The following is a 19989-nucleotide window of genomic DNA, read 5'->3' on the forward strand; positions in this document are numbered from 1 at the left end:
ATGACACTGTTGAAACATTACAAAACAAAAATCAATTTTCCACGAGTGCTAAATGTGATTCAGTTAAGATTCCAAATTGAAAACAGTGTTTCCCCAGGGTTCTTTAGAAAGCCAGTGGATAGTGCGCACACAACATCCTTTTGTGCACACTATTTACCCCTGGATTGCTTCAGGCTAATGTCTCAATAATTTTCACTCCTTTCTCAGGTCCTTCCCACAAAGGACTTAACTAATGATCCATGGACAAAATGAAGCATTTAAATTTATTCATTAATCATTCATCTCCAGCTCATTGAAAATGCTAAACTTCCACAAAATTAAGATTGAATATTGAAAAGTGATTGAGGGAGACAGCTTTCAGAGAGTGAGGAGAGTGAAGGAGTGCAGGGCACGATAACCAAAACAGGGTATTTTGAGAGACAGTGGTCCTCACATGGGCATGGTCAAGGTGGCCAAGGTGTACTAAGTGCTAGTTAAGGTCACGGGGTTTCACTAGTTGTAATTAGATCTTGGAATCTGGAGAAGCGTAGAATTTCTGTCAACACTGCCTGTAATTATTCTCTTTTCCAATTAATGGTGACATAGATTAATTATCTGATGAGGCAAAGCCAATTGCAATCATTCACCCAGCTAAAATTAGATCAGTCCTGACAGCAGCATGAAAGTCACCTGTTTCATTGTTATGGATTTGCTGCAAGTAAAGAGAGGGGAATAGTGAAGCGTGCTAGGGTAAGTAAGTTGTCTGGTACAGGTGAATGTCCAATTACACTGCTATTTGAACTGAAGGCATCTACTCATTCGATCCAGCAGCATCTGGACTGGCTTGTTTGTTCACCCCAGCATCATCAGTGGTAGCAGAGTCATCTGTCAAGGATTGCAGGAATGCAGAGATGAGCTGAATTTCTTCTGACAACCCCTCCTGTTTGAATAAGAGACAAATAGGATAAATGAAAACAGGTTAATTAAGAAAACAGTGAGGCTGTTTTTGCATAAAGATAATCTTCGCTTTGTGTGCATCCCACACACAGTTCGCAGACCGTCGGCCTACAGTTGTGAGAGTAACGTTACTATCTTGTTCTTATTTTTGTGAGGAAGGAGAACAAGAGGCTCCTGGTGAACCAAGTCCAGGTTCAGTGCTCTTCTGTTTTAAAAACCTCAGCATCCAGTTTTTCTATTAAACTGCCTGGCACTGTCAACCAGCTTGGGAATCTGAACCGGCCTAGCCATGCAGAAATTCTCTGACTAACAATTATATCAGAAACAGGATCTTGGATTACTGTCCCCTGGGACTGGGGCAGTGGGCGTCTGCTCCAATCATTACTGGCCATTCAACAAGGCTCTGCACTGCTCTCCGCTGTTAGCCATTGTCAATTATGCCATCCCTAGTGTAAACTCACAGAACACAAAGCTGAACTGCCAGTTCTGGCAGGAGTGTAACAGGATGACAGCACCACCCCTCCACCCCCACCCCACTCCCACCGCACCCACTCCCACCCGCCCACCCCAGGGTTCCCCAGTCTTCTTCCCTTCAAGCTACTTTTGAGAAAAATGCCATTTGGCTTCAGATTCAAGCATGCCTTAGCCGTGAAAGTGCTAACCTGACCTCTCTTATGTTCTGCTTGTGGGGTTAAGTGGACATGATGGATTAGTATAGGCCTCATCAAGATTCAGCCTGGTTTAACTCCAGTTACTACTGGTATCAGCTCTATTGATTTCTTCATTTCTTTCTTACAAACTGGCAAATGATATTGATAATCTATGTATCATGTAATTGTGATCTCCCTGGAGTCTTTGTGTTTAATGCATTTCTTTGTGGATGTTAAGATCACAATCAAGGTCTTCTTATATTTTCATAATCATGTTTATGCATGCTCATAAACTCATAATGTTTTTTGGGGGGTTTTTTTGTCATAAAGGTTTTTCTACGTGTCTACTTTTTGGAGGATCGACCCTGAGCCGGACTGCTCATGAGGAGCCTGTTTAAAGTGAGTGCTGCCTGCTCTGATGGACCCTGTGCTGAGCTGTGACGGGTGACGGTGCGGTGCGCTTGAATACACCAGCTCTTTTGTCCTTCACACTCTGCAGCTCTCTGATAGCTCCTCCCCCTGTGCTCCACTCCTCCCTGCCTTGAGCTGTGATCTGCTGGGGCCTTTTGAGGCTGGGCTGCTGAGACATGGCTGCTCCCTGTAATGTGTGGACCAGACCCATCAAAAAACATGTCAGCAGTCAGAGGAGGAGGAACTGAGAAGGAAACCACTTAATAGCATTTTCACTGGGTAGTCCCCTGGAAAACCTCTAATCAAATCTTAGCATATTCTGCCTCCGGCATATCTGATAAAGTCGGTTGAATTTAAATGTTAGTGAACAACAAATTAGGGATTTTACAGGAAAACGACAGATTGCAACTAACAAATTTGTCTGGGTAGTGGTTTGGGATGCCCTACTTTTAAGGTAGAAAAAGGATAAAAGTGGTCTATAATATGGTTGCATGACACCTGGCTCTGCAGTAATGCTGGACAGGACATTTCATAAAGATTCATCACTGTCCCTCTGTCCGCTTTGACCTCATCTCACATCACAGCACAGATTAGACACCGATTATCCTCTAATTGAAGATCCTTACTTCTCAACCTTGCAGAATATGCTCCTACTCATCTGCAACACAGACAGAAGGTTATTCTACTCCAAAGAAGAACCTGTAACACAAATTTCTTCCATTCGGGGTAATGAACTCACTCTGAATTAGCCCTAAAAGTCAGAACGCCCCTGTTAAACAGGGAACAAGCTCAAATGTTAATGCAATGTGACCAAACACAATGTATTCTGTATATAGAGTTATCTAGACAGGCAGAGCTAGCCTCAGACACAGGGTCACTGCATAGGCACTCTAGCAGACACATCATCCATCACATCAGTCTGTGATCTGATGAGTGAATGTATAGAGTGTAATGTAAGAGTGGCGTCTTTAACTCCACCATAGTAGTGAAGCACAAAGCCTTGTTGGATGTTTTACTGTGGTATTGCCTGGCTGCCCTTGCTTGGCAAAGAAGACACAAGGCACTAGCCGGATGAGGCTCAAACAATGCCAAGCATAACAGGGAGTTACTGTAGTATGCAAAAGAATACGCTACCATCCGGTAGAATACCTAGACTGGGATGAAAGTTGAATAAAAGGATTTACCATTTAAATGAATGGTGCCAGTTTGTGCAGTTTTCGACCCTGTTTTACATGTATATATACAAATACCTGGGCTGTTTTTATTTTCTGGTCGGTCTCTTGAGAAAGAGACTGGCACCGGTCCAGTTCAGCCTGGCTGTAGAGGCTGCGTTGTTTGAAGTATTTCACCAAAGCTTTGTGCATCCTCTTCTGCAACAAAGAGAGCTAGGGGGAGAGAAGGCAGAGAAAAGGAATTGGTAAGGCAGGAGAGGAAATTAATGGCAGTGTTCAAGAAGAATGATGGAGGGGAATAGAGAAAGCAGTCAATAGCCCATTCTGCAGTACACGGGCCTGACAGGAATTTCACAGTCTCTTGGTTTCTCTGCCCACTCGTGTGCACTCATCAGAATCCAGTCACATCTGGCTGCCAGGATGGGGGGTTAATTTTCTCTAAATGCTTCAGCAGTTTTGTTCTAGCCGAGGCAAACTCTGTGACTGCAAAGCTGATGAGTAAAATATTTCTACTTCACCCAGTTTAACTTTATACCAATCCCCTCAAGACATATTTTACACATACACACAGAGTCATGAACCCCCCACTGAAACCAGAAATTATTCCTAGTCTCTTGGAAAGACATGCTGCTTGCTTTATTATTTGAACACAGTTTCAAGCAAAGAGGTTTAAATTCTGATAGATGCCATTGCTTTTCTTCCCCCCTCCATCTCTCTACTCTTCCTACAAAGCTTATCATTGCTTGGCAATGTGTTCCCCAGTGCATTGAAAACTAAAGCGAATTAGCTCAGTCATCAGCTCCTGAAGGAAAGACAATAACAAGAATGCTCTTTTATGGTGTACCCTGTTAAAACCTAAGAGCTGAAAGCTTCCACATAAACAAAGCAATGCTTACATGTACAGTACAATCAAGAGGATTTTTATAAGAGGCACACAGTGGCAAGTGCTATCAGATGCTTATTAATCAGGCATTTATTTCATTTACGACGGAAAAGTTTGTGCATTTTAATGTATTTTCACTTGCTGAATTCTGATGAAGATATATATTAGTGGAGATTTTTTTTTTCATGTTCCTCCTGAACCACCTGAACTATGTCTTGACTGGACAATTAACAAATGAGAAACCATCCACTGCAAAAAAATACCAAGCGTTTGTGTACCGCAAAAAAACAACAAAAGTCGTTTTTCTGGACAGAACTGATTAGTTAAGTAAAATTATCTTTATCTGAAACACGAGTATATTAAAGCTGCAATCTATAATGTTTTTATAAGTAATATATCCCGTCTGTTATAATGGAGAATGTCATAACACTAAAACTAGCACATTTGTGTGCCTAAAGATGCTCTCCAAACTCTGTTGTTAAGAAATGTTGATAGTTATTTTGTTGCACCTGTTGTGGATGATAATGGTGATAAATATATACTAAATAATAAATTAAAAGTCAAGGTATGTGGTTGATAACACGTCACTTTATTACTTTATTCACAAGATAAAGTAATAAGATCGACTCCAGATGCTCCGCCTGCTTAGCCGTATGTATTCTGACATTATAACTTGTGGAGAGTTCATAATTTCAGCTTCACAGGTAGAACTATAACCTGCTTTTCAATATGTGAATATCAACTATGGGTTGTGCTGAGAAGGCTTGGAAAAGTTCAAATTACAGTTTTTAATTCCCTCTCCCGACCATTCTTCATAGGTGTTTTAGCTTTTCTTGTTTTAGATGCTCTCTGTATGGCTTCAGACAAATATTTGGCAAGGTGCCAGAGAAGTTATTTATAATATAATAGAAGTAATCTTACAATTGAATATGAAAAAAACATCTTTTTGCATGTCTGTGCTTCATGCCAAAATATATTTAAGGCATTTTGTGCTACATGTTGAAAGCACAGTGACGGTTGTTTTAAAATTGTCACTTGAACTTTACACTATACTAGTGATGCCTGCTGTCAAGATTGTATTTCAAGGATACTTAAAAGATGGTTTTCATTGTGTCTCTGCTGAATATCAGCCAGATTATGGGCTCACCAAACACATAAATGACTGGTATGAGGGATTTCACACACATGCACTGATGTCCTGATCTCTCAAATGATCCTGACAATGTTAAATGCAGTTACATACAAATCAATTAAGGGCAATCACATAGTGTAATTTATGTACTAACCTTGACATGAAATGCAAGCAGTATAAGGACAATAAGTGGAAATTTCAAACAGGAAAGAAGAGTACTTGAGTGTTCCTCTATAAATCAGATTAAATGTGATAGGCCTGCATCTACATTTCAGAAACATTGTTGATTATAAGCTTGTTATAAAAACTGAATTTAGGCATAAAACACTAGCCGAGAGGCTGCTGTTGTAGGAGTGTAGAGTTGAAACAAACAAAAATGGTGAAGGCTGAATCCGGAGTAAAAGAAAATCAGGCTTTGATCATGAGCGTGGAAAATCCTGTCCACAGGATTTTATTTTTGCATGCATTTTTCACTTGATAACATTCATGCAGTTAGATGAGGAAATGCTCAAGTAAAGGTATTAGTCATTTTTGGAACAAATAATATGTATTTTTCATCGCAGGAGAAGTGTGGCTTCTTCCTGGTGTTATGGTTGTCATGTGTAATTCCATTCCAGTTAAATAGTGTCAGAAACTACAAAGATTAAACAGTGAAATGCTGCTGAGTTGTCTCCCTCAACTAGTCAAGATCTCTGCTGCTATTTTAGCACTGAAGGCACGTACATTCTCTGATCCTAACCTGTGTTTCTTGCTGATTCCTAAACCAAGTGCTGTGGTAAGCAGAAGCAAATTTGCAGAACGATAATAAAACATTTCACCCCTGACCACCTTACAAAAACTATAATCAAGAAAATGTGGAAGTCATAGTATTTACATGTACCATCAACCTCTCACTTTACTCCCCTGGGTGGCAAAACTACATAGCTATCATTACATTACGTCACATCCATCATCCTCCTCCACTCAAGTTATCTCATCATTATGAGATATCTGCAGTAACCTCCTCACTAGGTTGCCAACCTACAACCTTGTTTAAATGACTGCCCATGCAAAGAAGAGTTATCCAGTGTTAAGGAGGATAACGTGGACTAGAAGATGAGGGAAAAGAGCATAAGATAACAGCAGAAATCCTGATCCATTAAACATAATTTTAAAAAATGTATAGCTATGTTATGAACAGGTAAAGCTTCACAAAGCACAGTCTCAATAAGAAGGCGGTGAAATAAACTAAATATTAAAAAAAACGGTTATACAACCCCTACCTGTGTGTAATATTGAAAAGATTTATGTGCATGGTTTTTCTTGGTCAATGCAGACACCGCCTCCTGTTTGGCCTCCATGAGGATCTTCTTAAGACCTTCGTACTCGCTGGCCAGCTGTTTGTTCTCCTTCAGTGCGATTATCAGTGCTCCCTATACACACATGAAAACAAAAAGCTTTGCTGTGTTCATTTACATTAAATAATATGTGTACAGTAGTACTTCAGTAACCCAACAAACAAGTCGCCTATTAATTTAACTCCTTAAGAAGCAGCAGTGTGCTGGTGAGTCAGCAGCCAAACTTTGTTCAAACTCAGAACTTAATTTAGAATTTTTTAATTAAATTGAGACCCTGAAGTTTCCAAATATGCCAAAATTTGTAGAATATTTCTATTTTATTGAATGGTGCAGCCTTAAAATTTAGAGTCTGTGGTTTGAATTCTTCAGTTAGTGTAAATGTCATACAGCTGCAACAGCATGCATATACACAATTTATATGATACTATTAGAGAGGAATACAATTTTTCTAATAACCTTAAAGCCACTCAAAAGGAAACAAATTGAGTCAACTTACTGCAAGAAGAATAACTGCTGAGGCAGCATGATGTACAGTACAGATGTAACATACATAGCAAACGATCACATGGATCAATGTTTTCATGACTCTGCTATGTACAATGGACAGATACACAAGACAGGATTTTATATGATGAAGGGAGCTGGCTAGTCAGTATACTGTACATACTGTATTACAAGATGTTTTAGCTGTATATTCTGACCTGCTATGTGTGTGTACAACACTATACAGAATGCACGCATTTTATATTTGTGCTGTTAATTAAGGCAAAATAAAGAGCAGGCACACAAAGCTGGACACTTTTTCAGGGAAATCAAGCAAATAAATCACAGTGACTATGTGTCTTTCTGCGCACCCCCCCCCCCCCCCCCCCTTCCCTTCCTTCCACCCCCTGCTTGTCATTTCAACATTGTTCCCAAGTACTGGATATGTGGCTGGTGAATATCTCAACTCTACCTGCAGACATAATGAAGTGTGTCTCTGCAGTAAAACAGAACAGCACTAAAGTGATGAGTTTAACCCAGCAGAAAGAGGGGCTGTAAACATGACAAATGCCTGCTATTGATTTCAGGTTTAATTACTCAATGCAGCACTGACAAAGCCCATCTGATGCTGTTGTGAAGTGTAAATGGAACAAATTACACTTCATTGCCCATAAGAAACTGATAGCGTCGGCAGTTTGCATTGTTTACTTTGTCCTCGCCAAACGACAAGCCCTGATCAAATCAAAAAATAGGTGCATGTTTGAAAGACCAAATACTTTCAGGTATGTATGTATGAACAGAGACAATCCCACTGAACTAACAGGTAAACCTATGATATATCCTATATTTGCATCTTTAAATATATAACCATCTGCTGAATATTTTTAAATAGCCACATACAAACTCCCATCAGTCTATTACAGTAATAATACTGACCTGTATCAGCTTCTATGTAAAAAAAAGGACCTACAGGGACTTAAGGGAGTAAAGTATGGGGTCAGCATCTTTATAAGAAATCTCATATTGAAAGTATCTAACCATTCTGCTTCATGCACTGTGATTTCTGAATGCACACTCTGCTTATTATGTTATGCTAATGCAGACATTATGTGTTCTTTTTACTGGTCTCGATGATTAAAGTGACCAATTTCCTTAGAACTTCAGTCTCTCTCTGATCTTTTTATTTGGTGGAGTATTGTTGTTATATCATCTTATTTCGTCAAGTGAAAAGACTAAACCCTTTTTTGCATGGCTAACTTTTATCTGGCTAATGGGAGTTGTGTCTATGTGGAAGACTTCTAATTCTTAAATTGTCTCATGCCAACAACTTCTTTAAAGTTGCTGCACTTGGATGCATGGCGGCTTAAGCTCCATTGCCTTTTCTTGTTTTGAACTAATGCATTCTTGATCACCGTTTAATGAAACTATATACCACATGGCGATTTCACATTAGATAAGCCATGTGAAACCCCCATCAGCAAAGAGGCTCTGGCTGGGGCTGATAATCCTGCAGATGAAAACCTTACAACAAATAGGGGTTTCTCTTACAAAGGAGTGTTCAAATACACGCCGTTCGGTGCACAGCATACTCATGTTTTTACAAGAGCCTGTTTTTGGCATAAATATGAAAATGATATTGATATTGTGAACTGTATGCATACATTGAAATTGCTATTTGAAAATGTTGGCCCACAGGTAGCAAAATAGGCACAGCATCTCACCACGACGCGCATCATCAAATTCGTCCAGACAAAAAGACTATAACAACAGTGAGTTGTCATTTGTGGGAAAAGCACTTAAACAAGATTGACCATGGCTTGTAATTTTAATTGCACACAGCTCTTTTCTCTGCATCTTAAGGGAAGTATTGTGACAAGCAATGTGCTGACACTAATCCACAAACAAATAAACAATGAGATGTGTGTTTTTTTTTGTTTTTTTGTTTTTTTAAACAGCTTGTTTCTGATTTCACAGTATTTGACACAAAACGTCATGTATTTACAGGGAGTTATGCTGAACAACATTCAAGTCAGTGTAACGTTTTGTTACCTTGGTGTCTTCCATTTCCTTTTCTCTTGCTGTAACGTGAGCAGTGTGTGTCTGCATGGATCGCTGTGTTCGTTGTAGGCAGTTATTAATATCAGACTGCAAGGTGCTCATTATGAGAGCAGCTGATTTGTCTTTGAATTCCACCACCTCAAGAGCACTTCTGGAAGGACAAATCAGACACATAAAATGATCATATGCTTCTAAAATCATTTTTAAATAAATAAATATTATGATTACTGCAATGGTGAAAAAGGAAAATAAACCTTTTTTTTAAAATGTAAATATTTCTTGAGTATTTAAAGTCACAAAAATGTTTATTACATTTTAAGGTTAAGTTTGAGGTTATAAGCAGTTATCAAATTGAGTATTCTTTCATACTCTCAACTACTATACTAAGTATTTCCTCAGAATAATTAATCTTACTGGAGTTCTGCTATGACGTCTGGCATGCTTTCAACTATTTTGTCCATTTTATCGGAAGCGTTTCGGTATTCTTCGCACTTCTTCGTAAGGTCATCGGTCCTGCTCAGGGTGATGTCGTATCTCTTTATAGCGGCAGTGTGTAAATCCTGTAAACAAAGAGTAATGTTGATTATTCATTGAACAAACTCAGCAAACCTTATTTTGTTCAAAGTGCTAAGACCAAGAGATTATGATAAATAGCTGTGACTAGCTTTGTGCTCAATGAGCTTTCCAGAGTAAACCTGACTTAGCAACTGTTCTTTGATTTAAAAAATAATTTGCTTTATGCAACCTTTTACTTTTCCTTTCTTACCTGTGCTGCTTTCAGGTGGTCACATTTGAGTTTTTTCTCTCTCTCAAGGTTGGCTAATATGTTGTTGTGTTCGGACTGAACCTTTTCAAAATGTTCTGTCAATTTCTTCATTTTCTATACAAAAACAATCACAAATGCAGATGACTTAAACCGTTAATACATTCTTTTGTTAAATTTTAATTACTGTTTTACCTGAGTTTCATCAGTACCTCGATTTGTGTCTCCAGGGCTTTCGTTGTCGAGGACACATTTTCATATTCATTCTGAAGTTTTTTGTTGGCTAGCTCTGAGCTCCTTTGCTGTCGATGCAGTTCGTCACTGACGTTCGCGCACTGACTCTGACGCAAAAGAAAATACAAGGCATCACCCTCGAGTCTTACAACAGTTATGTAACAGGAGTGGGAATCTAAAAAAATATGTAATTGAACACAGCTGTGAATTTAATGCTACTTTTAGGAAACTGTTACGTTAAATTTTGAGACTGTGCTTTGTGAAGCTTCACCCATTCATAACAACATCACAATAAGATTACTGTATACAATCACAGTGTTCCACAGACTGAAAAATTTAACAAAAACACAGTGATATATTTTAAAGATTTCAATTTAATTCTTCTTTTACAATTAATTTCCAAATCTAAAGCCCCTCATGAATATACCTTAAGTACTTCCAGGGCAGTCATCTGACCTGTCAGATCTTTCCTCAGGTTTTCAATCTCTTTCTGTAGAGCAGAGAAAGAAAAGGCAGTAATATCTAGGATTTTTCTTACATCCTGGTCTCATGCTGTATACTGTATTTAGAACATGTACATATGTTTTCACTGACCCTGGCCCTCTGCTCTTCCATGAAGGTCAGCTGCTCCTGCTCTTCCAGCTTAGTCTGGGTGACACTGTGCTGGGCTACAACTTTGGTCACTTCCTCCCTGGCCCTTTCCCAGTGCTCGTCATTGTCAATGATTTTCTGGAGCATCTGCTTCCTCTCCTCACGCATCTGCTTCACTGCTTTCTCACTAACAAAAATCCCACAGTAAAGTAATGTTGAACAGTTTGCATCTGTATACAAATTATATAAATAGGCAATGTTGCATGTTCATTCACTCCTTTGGTTTTGACACTGTACTGTACCTTTCAGAAATTTTTATCTTGTAGTCTTCCAGGTTCTGTTCATACTCCATGTTTTCTTTACGGAGAGCTGCAAAGGCATTACGTTTTGAAAGGAGCTGCTCTTCTACGCAGGAAACCTCTGCTTCTCCATTAAGTTTCTGTGGATAACATAACACACAGTATGCCACTGGGTGGATCTATTTGTTGTATCCCAAACACAATAAATTCAAACATTATTAGCAACAGTAAATCAGATCTTAACCTTGGATGTGGCTGTATGCAACCAACTACCAAGACATACAAACGCAACAACATTATAAAAATATGTCTTGTAACGGACTTTATTTTGATGCTACTTACAGTTTTCTCAATGTCTTCTTGCAATGCGATTAGTTTCTCTTTTAATTTCTTACTCTTTTGCATTTCACCCTCAATTTGAAATTTTAATTGTGAAATCTGTAATAAAAGCAGGAAAAAACATGAAATTTACAACTTCTGTATACAGTTGAAAGTTGCCTTTTTTGAAATTGCATTAAAACATGGACAACATCAGTTACTCTGTCTTTTTCAGCTTTCTCAAGCTCCATTATTTCAGGGATCCGTTGTGTTATGGCTGCACACTGTTCTTCTGTAAGTGCAATCATCTTTTCAGCATCCTTAATTTCAGCACAAAGCTCATTCTCAAACATCTTCAGCTTGTTTAAATCTTCTCTGCAAAGAGAAACAATGATCAAGTTGGTGAATTAAAAGCAGTTCTTAAATCGCTTAAAACACTTACATAGGGATGGAAATCACAGGGTAACTCACAATAAAAAGTTGTCATGTGGAAGTGATAGTATCACAACACAAGCAAGTCATGACACCAGACATACTGCAAGCAAATAATCAACACATCTACTGTGCAACACATCCTGATACCTGTGCAACTCAAGAGGAAAATGTTCCCCTAAAAAAGCAAAGCACTTTTTTTATTAAGTTCCTCTACTTCATTATGAGGAGCTTTTATTTTCACAGGTTTGCAGACAGCCGAGATGACCTGACCTGATATTTACTATGTCAGCATCAAACAATGAATTTAAAATGTTACTAAGAATGTTAGATACAATTATTATTATTAATTCCTTTGTATTCTGTCTTGTAATGAACTTGTGTACATTCCATGTTGTTTTAAATACAAGCCTGTACATGCGAGAAATGAGTCTAATAGGGGACGTAGACCTATGCATGAGGGATTTAAAGAAAGTATTACTTCCTCTATTGTGATTTTTTTTCTACTCCATCCCACTTACATAGGAATTAAGTTTCAGTCAGTAGAAAAAGGATTTTAGATACATGACAATAATTTTCCCCCACCAAGTCTGTTATTTTCATGTACCATTGTACCATGTACCATCATTTTTTGTAGTTAATTTAAATAACAATTACTGTATGTCTGTCTCACTAAGACTTTTCTGTTAACACAGCCTCAAGCAGAAGTATTGTTGCCATAATTAAATACAATTACATATACATTGTGCACTGATTAAGAAGAATGGTTTAACAGCTAACCAGCTTTCAGGTCATATGATTTCAAAAGACACTTACAAGCCAGTCAGAAACATAGAAACACAATTTTTCATAGCTGTGGTATAATTCTTAATACAAAAATGCTGTAAATATAAATAACACACTGTAAAATATCTAATAACTTTGTGGTTATTTAGCAAAACACATAGAAAAAGTATAAATATATTTGACTGTGTTTTTTGTTTTATACAAAACTTGAAGTTCTGTAACTGACTTTGTACCATTGACTTTGTATCCCAGAATAAATGTATTGTATTTCATTAGGAAATGAAAAAACAGTATTCAACAACAGTGATGAAAGATAGAAGAACAGGATAGCAGAGCACTCAGGTTGTTACTACCTTAGTAGTAAATGTGTACTGATGATCTCTCAGTATGCAGTTTCTGACATGAGAACTGGTTTAACTACTTTCAACATCAGTTTTCAAACATTTTATGAAATATGTCTCTCTCTCAGTTGTACTTTGATGTTTTCTTTGCATTTAGAATAAATACTTACAATCTGTTGGCCAGCTGATTCTTCATAGCCAACAGTACATGGTCCAATGATTTCTTTTCATTGTTGGCGTCCAACTGCATCTTTTTGGACTCCCTCTCAACCAGTGTCAGATCATTTTGTGTCTTTGAGTGTACTTTATCAGCCTAAAAAGGAGAAGAAATTCTGGGCTTACAATTGACTTCAGATATTATTCTATTAATGATTTATGTACACTTTCATAAAATTGAAAATTTAAGTCAGCACATTATGCTGTTACATAATCATACCTTGTCAAAATTAAATATTCTGATTTCAATACCTATGGCAAAAGAGAGGGTACATACTAAGGGGGCTTTCACATTTTTTCTTAGCTATGGGCAAATCTTAAGAGAGTCCAGAAAGCTCAAAGCTAGATATGAACCGCAGGCTTTCAGTAAGTCTGGAATTAAAGATACACACTTGAACATCAGAGCCGAGGGTTAACATCTTCACAACACTTACAGCCAATGACTTGTTAAAAAGTAATTAAACTAGACTGAGAGTCTGCAGGCATGCTAGTGGCTCTGTGAGGCTGTATTTAGGCACAGCTTTGACCTACATGCTAACATCATCATGTTAACATGCTGATTTTCACCATCTTAGTTTAGCATTTTAGCATGCTAACCTTTGCTAATTAGCACAAAATACCAAGTACAGCAGAGGCTGATGGGAATATAATTGGTTTACAAGTATTTAGTCATAAACCAAAGTAGTGGACAAATTGAACGTTTGACCTGATGATGGCGCTCGAGGAAAAGTTAAGGGATCACCAAAGTGATTACAGCTCATCCTGAGGGGAACATAAATGTGTGTAGCAAATTTCATGGCCATCCATCCAACAGCTGTTTGCACTTAATTCAAAACCACAAATGTGAACCTCAGTGTGGCGCTATAGTCTGGAGATCACCAAAGTCAATAGAATACATCATGTGGGAACCATGAATGTCTGCATAAACTTTAGTGCCAATCCTTGGGGTAGATGTAGTAGATGTAGTAGGTGTTGAGGTATTTCACAGAATGAGTCAAAACTTTGACCTGGTGGTGGCATTTAAGGAAAAGTCAGAGGATCACAAAGTGGTAGAACGACCAAAAGACAGACAAATATTACCATCCCTAGAGTCATGTCACTAAAACAACAACACTGAGTCAGTCTGGTGTTTCATTTAGTGACCAGGAAGCTGCAATGACTGCAACCTTACCTGCTGAATGTTAACCCTTGTGTCTCTTAGCCATCACTCTTGTCCCTACTAGTTAACTTTCATAGCATATTTACAGACAACCATTAGCATTACTACAGAAGATCAATTCGGTCACTAGCTTTTGAAGCATCCTGTCATGAACTGAAGTAATGGACAAGTGGAAAAGCTAAAAAAGTCAGGAATTTTGTTTTTGGATTATTTGGTACGTCTGTACCAAATTTCATGGCAACTGAGTCAATTGTTAAAATAATGATATTTCACTGTAGAATAAAGTGTTGGATTGACAATGGACCAACAAACTAACAACACTGTGATCCCTAGAGCCATGCTGTTTATGGATTAAATAGTATCCAGCCTTTGAAAATATAAACAGCAATAGTTTTTAAAACAAGAATAAATCAAATTAGAGGCTACCTCTGCTTGTACAGTGTTGATTTGATTTATAATGCCTCTCTGGATCTCCAGGTTTTCTCTCACGATGGGAATTTGTTTTTTGGCAAAGCTGATGTCCTCGTGCAAGTGTTGGTTCAAAATCTCAGCGTGTGACAGTTTCTCCTGGACCTGGTCAAGTTTCTCTCTCTCCAGTTTTAGCTGCCACTTCAGTTCAGTGATGTCTCTAATGCAAGCCTCGTGCTCTAGAAAAAACAATCATTTCCAAAAACAAGTGAAAACATTCTCGATGTAGTGATGGACAACAGAGTCACAACACTTCACAAGACACAAATAGTCCTACAAGGAAATAATAAAACGCCTCTCAGTCACTTACCTTTTTGAACAACGAAAGAATGCTCTTGTTGCTTCCACAGTGAAATACAGTCAACTTTGCTCTCCAAAAATCTTTTTCTTCTCTTCTCTTTGTGGAGACCTTCCTCTGCGTACTGCCGATCAGCCTCCAGCCGCTCAATCAGATACACAACCTCTCCAAGGACATCATTTATTTTCTTCAATAGCGGCGATAATGGACAACTTTCTAGAGGGTGGAAAACTTTACAACATTGGCACACTATACTGTACTGTATCATCACTTTCAACTCAATAAACAAAGCTATGTTAATGTAATCTGACCAACTACAAAATGAAGGTAAACATAAACCACAATCCTAATATTCTATTAGCAGCAGTGAACACTGGATGGTACCTAATTAGTTACTATGGAGAAAAAAAAATGTGAACCAGTAACTGGGACTCAATTATTGCCAGACTGACGTAACCACTGCTGCAAGGAATGAAACAATCTAAACCTAGAGCTTCTCCAAACAAGCGCACACTAGACATTTCTATTATCAGCGTGCGCATCAGGGACAGTGTTTAGGAGAAAATATTTTAGAAATGACTTCATGGTATTTGAAAAAATATATATTGTTCACCTCTTGTACTAATTGCAATGCCTTCGACAAACAACTTTGTTGACATCACTGGTTCAGTATCTGAGTCTCTGGACTGAAATCTGTTGAAGAAGCAGTGACATGTGTGTCTTTTTTTAAAAGGTCATACTGAATTTAACAAAAAGAAATAGGAAATGAAAACAGACTTCACCTCAAAGTTTCACTGTACTGGTGCTTGTCCTGATTGATGTGTGGCTGATACTTTCCAGACTGGTATAAGACAAAACAAGAACATTTTTTAATGGTTTTTATTCCAATCAGGATATTTGTCTTAAGATGTCACGCATGTTTGATCACATCACCTGTTGACACCAGTTCTCCACCTTCATCTTCAGCTCTTGGATGTGGTAAATAGCCTGGTTGACACTTGGTGAGGGACTGTTGAGCAAAGCACAAGTGCGACGTCTCCCAGAGCAGACGGCTTGAAGATCTGCTTGATCTTGAGACACACAGAATATAGAGATCTGTAAATCCAACTTAAAATTTAGTTTATCACAAACAATTGCTTTCAAAGAAGCAACGAAAAGCTAACCCTACCTACAGTTTTTCTGTTACAAAACGGCACAAAGCCCCTCAGATACTTTATGAATAACTCACTGATGAACCATCACTCAATGAAAATCAAGAAACAGCAGACTGTAGTTGAAACAAACACTCACCCTCCTTCATTCATTTTATTTTTATAAAAAAATATTGATCTGATAAAGATGTTCTATTATTCTTTACTTTCACTTCAGGTTGCTTAGACTCTGCAATATACTAAAAGCATCAGTAAGAGGGCAGAGACAACTAATTTGAACATCTTAAGACAAACCCAAGGGCACCATTCTTAGTGGTGAAAGGACGCCATCTGGCTGAAAAAAGGGTAAAAAACACAAGTGATGCAGAGTCCATGCCTGCAAACTGGGCACAATATTAGTACCAGTCACCAGACAAATGCTGATAAAATATGCAAGTGGCTGGTAGATTTGCTTCACTCACTAGCCAAAAAAACAATGGTCATCTATTGACGTGGCTGGTAAAATTTGAAAATTCACTGGCCAAAAAGTTAATTTTGCACCCTGCCTACAAAGAAATGAGTTGCCTTTTTTATACATAGTACAAAGAAAAGTAAAACTGCTCATACACAAGTAAGTGAACCACATTCAAAGATACGGTAAAGAAGAAGGAACAACAATTGTAGACACAATTGGGTAAAAAGGTCCCTGTACTGTATATTGTATTTGAATATATAGCACTGTATGTGAAGTTTGAAGTCTGAACTTTTGAAGAATCTTACACGAACAATATATATAGTCAGATTTTTGCATAAGCCTTGCATTGCTATGATTCTATTCAGTTCTATTCAGAACTTTTGCGATGATTCTATTCAGAAATCGCAGACTTCAAACATGTAGTCTTTATTTAATTATGCTAATTATGTGCAAATTGGAATAAAACTCTACACAACATGACTCACAGGAAGCTTAAATTACAGCAATGATTTGTAATTTAATTTGTGATATTATGAGTAAATGAAAAAACTAGGAAACAGGCAACAACACTATTGAAAAACATAATCTGACTTTTCAGAAAACGTGTTTTTTTCAATCATAGGAGTGAACAGTTTAAGCAGTTTGATAATATTATCATATTATGACTTCTTGTATCAACTATGTATTAGGCCGCAGTACTAGACAGCAAGTAGGATGGAGTAATGCTTATGTCTCTGCAAGGCCCACAAGAGAGAATTTTTTTCAATAGAGATTTTTTTTTTTTTTAAATATTATTTCCATTTTCTTATTTTGAGGCCGACTTTTTGCTGTCATCATCTATGTTGCTAAATTGTGTAATATATGAAACATTGTTAATGGCCACAGTGACCCTTAGTTTTGACTGATTCACTGGCCACTTACGAAATTTACTAGGATCTGGCCAGTGGCCTGATTTGTTTCTATGGTTTAGTGCCTCAACAAAGCTTTTCATCTACGTCAGGTCTTTGTGCCTATCAACAATGGATGAATGCTTTATGACTAGTGTTTATTATGTTGGGGTTTTATCTTAAGTAAATAAATAAATCTCTGAAGTTATTAAACCTTGTCTTAGCCAAATGGCAAGTATATATATCTACTGTACAGTTAAGAGAATGACCGATGGGGCTCTTTCAATTAGTATTATGTTTATTAGTGCTAAAAGTAGACACTTGCTAAACAAACAATCCTGGTCAGGCTCCAAGTCAACAAGTTCCACTTGTCGGGGAGGGATGAAAACCTCCTCTCCTGCCTCATCTGTGCTCAACAGGAGCATCCACTGGGTGTCTGGCACCACTGAGCTCAAGTCTGCAAACCAACTTTGGGAGGACCAAAGGGCCTCTTCAGAGCTTCAAGTTGTTTTCCCCTTACTGAGAGGGAGACCAAGTGTACACACACCCACAGGAGTATCTCTAAGTGTAAAAAGCGATTTGATTTTGTGATTACATACCTGTCTTGCCATAAGTGCCATCATGGTGACATCTGTGAGCTTTTTAAGGACAGCATCACATGTGGGGTAATTAAAATGCCCCTTCATTACAGTATTCTGTCCACCGTGCAAAGCAAAGCAGGTATAAACCACTAGTACTCTGACTACTTTAATTGCTCAGAGAGAAATAGATAGTCGCCAACAGAACTAGTTGAACCTTTCCCACCTGAGATGACAGTTATCTCACCACGATAGTCTATTAATTAGTAGAATGACTAGTGAGTAAGTTGACTCAGACCAACGCAAGAACAGAGTCGAGGAAAAGCTGACTGGGGACCCGAAACGGAGGCCATCTGTTGCTGAGCAGTTTAGATGAATAATATACAGATCCAAGTGGGATAGGAAGGTGCTATGGCAATATGGCAGCAACGGGGCTGAAAAAACTGTAAATCATACTGGTAGGGTATAGCCTATTATTGCCACACAGCAGGCTAATGTGACTCTCAGGGCCAATCACCTTCCAAATGGGCAATATTAGATATTAAAATGTATTCAACATAATTAAATATCATTACATGTATCCACCATCTTCATTATTATGTATAGTGCAGATGCTAAAATACTAGTTGGACAAGAAGACTACAGTACCGGTATGTGGGTGTGTGCTCCTTAAGTAGATTTGTTTTTGTTAATTGACTGATACGTTCAATATTTGTCATCATCCTTCACTCTCCATCAAATTTCTGTGCAGTGACGTCACAGATATATACATATATTTTAATTGACCATAAAAGCTGCAATAACAGTAACATTAAGTCAGCGAACCAAAGCTAACTTCTCACCTTGTTGATTAGGTCGTCCTTCCCTTGATGGGAATCTGAGGGGTTCAACATCGGGCATCGCTGAAACTTCGGCGTTTATATTAGTTCATCAAAACCCTGAAACAGAAATATCAACAAAAAAAGGCAGCTGTTATATTTTAGCTTCATTCACTTTGGATAAGGTTTAAGGTCTGCCGTTTATCTTTCAAATAAAGTTAGCAAACGTTAGCTGAAGTTGTGGCTGATACCTTCACTCATCTCCGGATGTCGCTCACTTAGCAAACGTTAAGTGAACGTTTAATTAACTTAGCTAATGACAAATTCATGAGCTGGAGGGGGCCGTTGTCATGGCAGAAAGTGAAAGCAGAAAATATGGCTGGCTATCAGCTTACTTGTATTAATTTACTTCCCACTGCCAGCTACCTGTTAGCTTTCTTGACGTTCGTTATTTGTCTCCTGTGTGTCAACGCCGCAGCAGCAGCAGTGAAAAGTTGTCTTTTATCAAAGTTTAGTCCGAATGAATCAACTGAAGTTGCTGTCAATCTTCTACGGCGGTTGCTTAGCAACAAGGGGCTGAGCTGAAGAAAGCCCGAGTTACGTTCAAGAGCAGCGGTGAAGGTTGTGTTATTGTTTAGCAGCACTGAGAGGCGTTTCCTACTCGTGTCACGTGAAATAGGCACAATTTGACAAGAAATAGAATATAATAAATAATCAAGACCTCCTCTCTCATAAAGATTGGAGTAAATAGATATGGATATTTTTTTAAAGATACTTTTAAGACATCATAAACATTGTAATTGTGAACACATGCAAACTAATAGAACATAATTACAAAGACAACATGCTTCAGTATTGTTCACTATAATCTCACCTATATACAGTAATGTGATATGTTTATGTTCATTATTAGTGTTGTATCTTATAGTTATAGCCAAAAATTCAAACTCAAAATCAGCAGGTGTTATTGTTGACATTCTTGGACAACTAACAGGATTTTCCAAAATCAGACTAAGGCAGTGTTTCTTCAAATGAATTAAAATAATTTGGACATTTCTTGAAGACATGTTGTTTAAACAATGTGATTTACACAATTTTATGATGGCACAGGCCCCCCTTGCCTTGTGGGGGCTG

The 19989-nt window shown here is 38.0% G+C and overlaps 1 protein-coding gene across 3 annotated transcripts; it reads right to left on the reverse strand.

Moving 5' to 3' along the window:
- Positions 1–249: 249 nt before the first annotated feature.
- Positions 250–19456, reverse strand: LOC137194287 (coiled-coil domain-containing protein 178). 3 transcript variants are annotated; one of them, XM_067606043.1, is made up of 20 exons: positions 19251–19456; positions 18880–18975; positions 15901–16037; positions 15750–15808; positions 15581–15660; positions 14980–15183; positions 14628–14848; positions 12997–13139; positions 11489–11642; positions 11292–11387; positions 10953–11089; positions 10654–10837; positions 10487–10549; positions 10038–10166; positions 9829–9942; positions 9477–9622; positions 9054–9213; positions 6447–6596; positions 3248–3382; positions 250–919 (listed from the first exon to the last, which is right to left on the reverse strand). In XM_067606043.1, exons 2-20 carry the CDS (start codon positions 18935–18937, stop codon positions 791–793), a joined length of 2499 nt encoding a protein of 832 aa, XP_067462144.1. In that variant the 5' UTR covers positions 18938–18975; positions 19251–19456; the 3' UTR covers positions 250–790. The 3 variants fall into 3 exon arrangements, with proteins under 3 accessions (XP_067462144.1, XP_067462143.1, XP_067462146.1); XM_067606042.1 differs by having other exon boundaries at positions 19282–19455; XM_067606045.1 differs by lacking the exon at positions 19251–19456 and adding an exon at positions 19107–19235.
- Positions 19457–19989: the final 533 nt, after the last annotated feature.

Source organism: Thunnus thynnus, chromosome 12 (assembly GCF_963924715.1).
Source record: "Thunnus thynnus chromosome 12, fThuThy2.1, whole genome shotgun sequence".
Taxonomy (NCBI): Eukaryota; Metazoa; Chordata; class Actinopteri; order Scombriformes; family Scombridae; genus Thunnus; species Thunnus thynnus.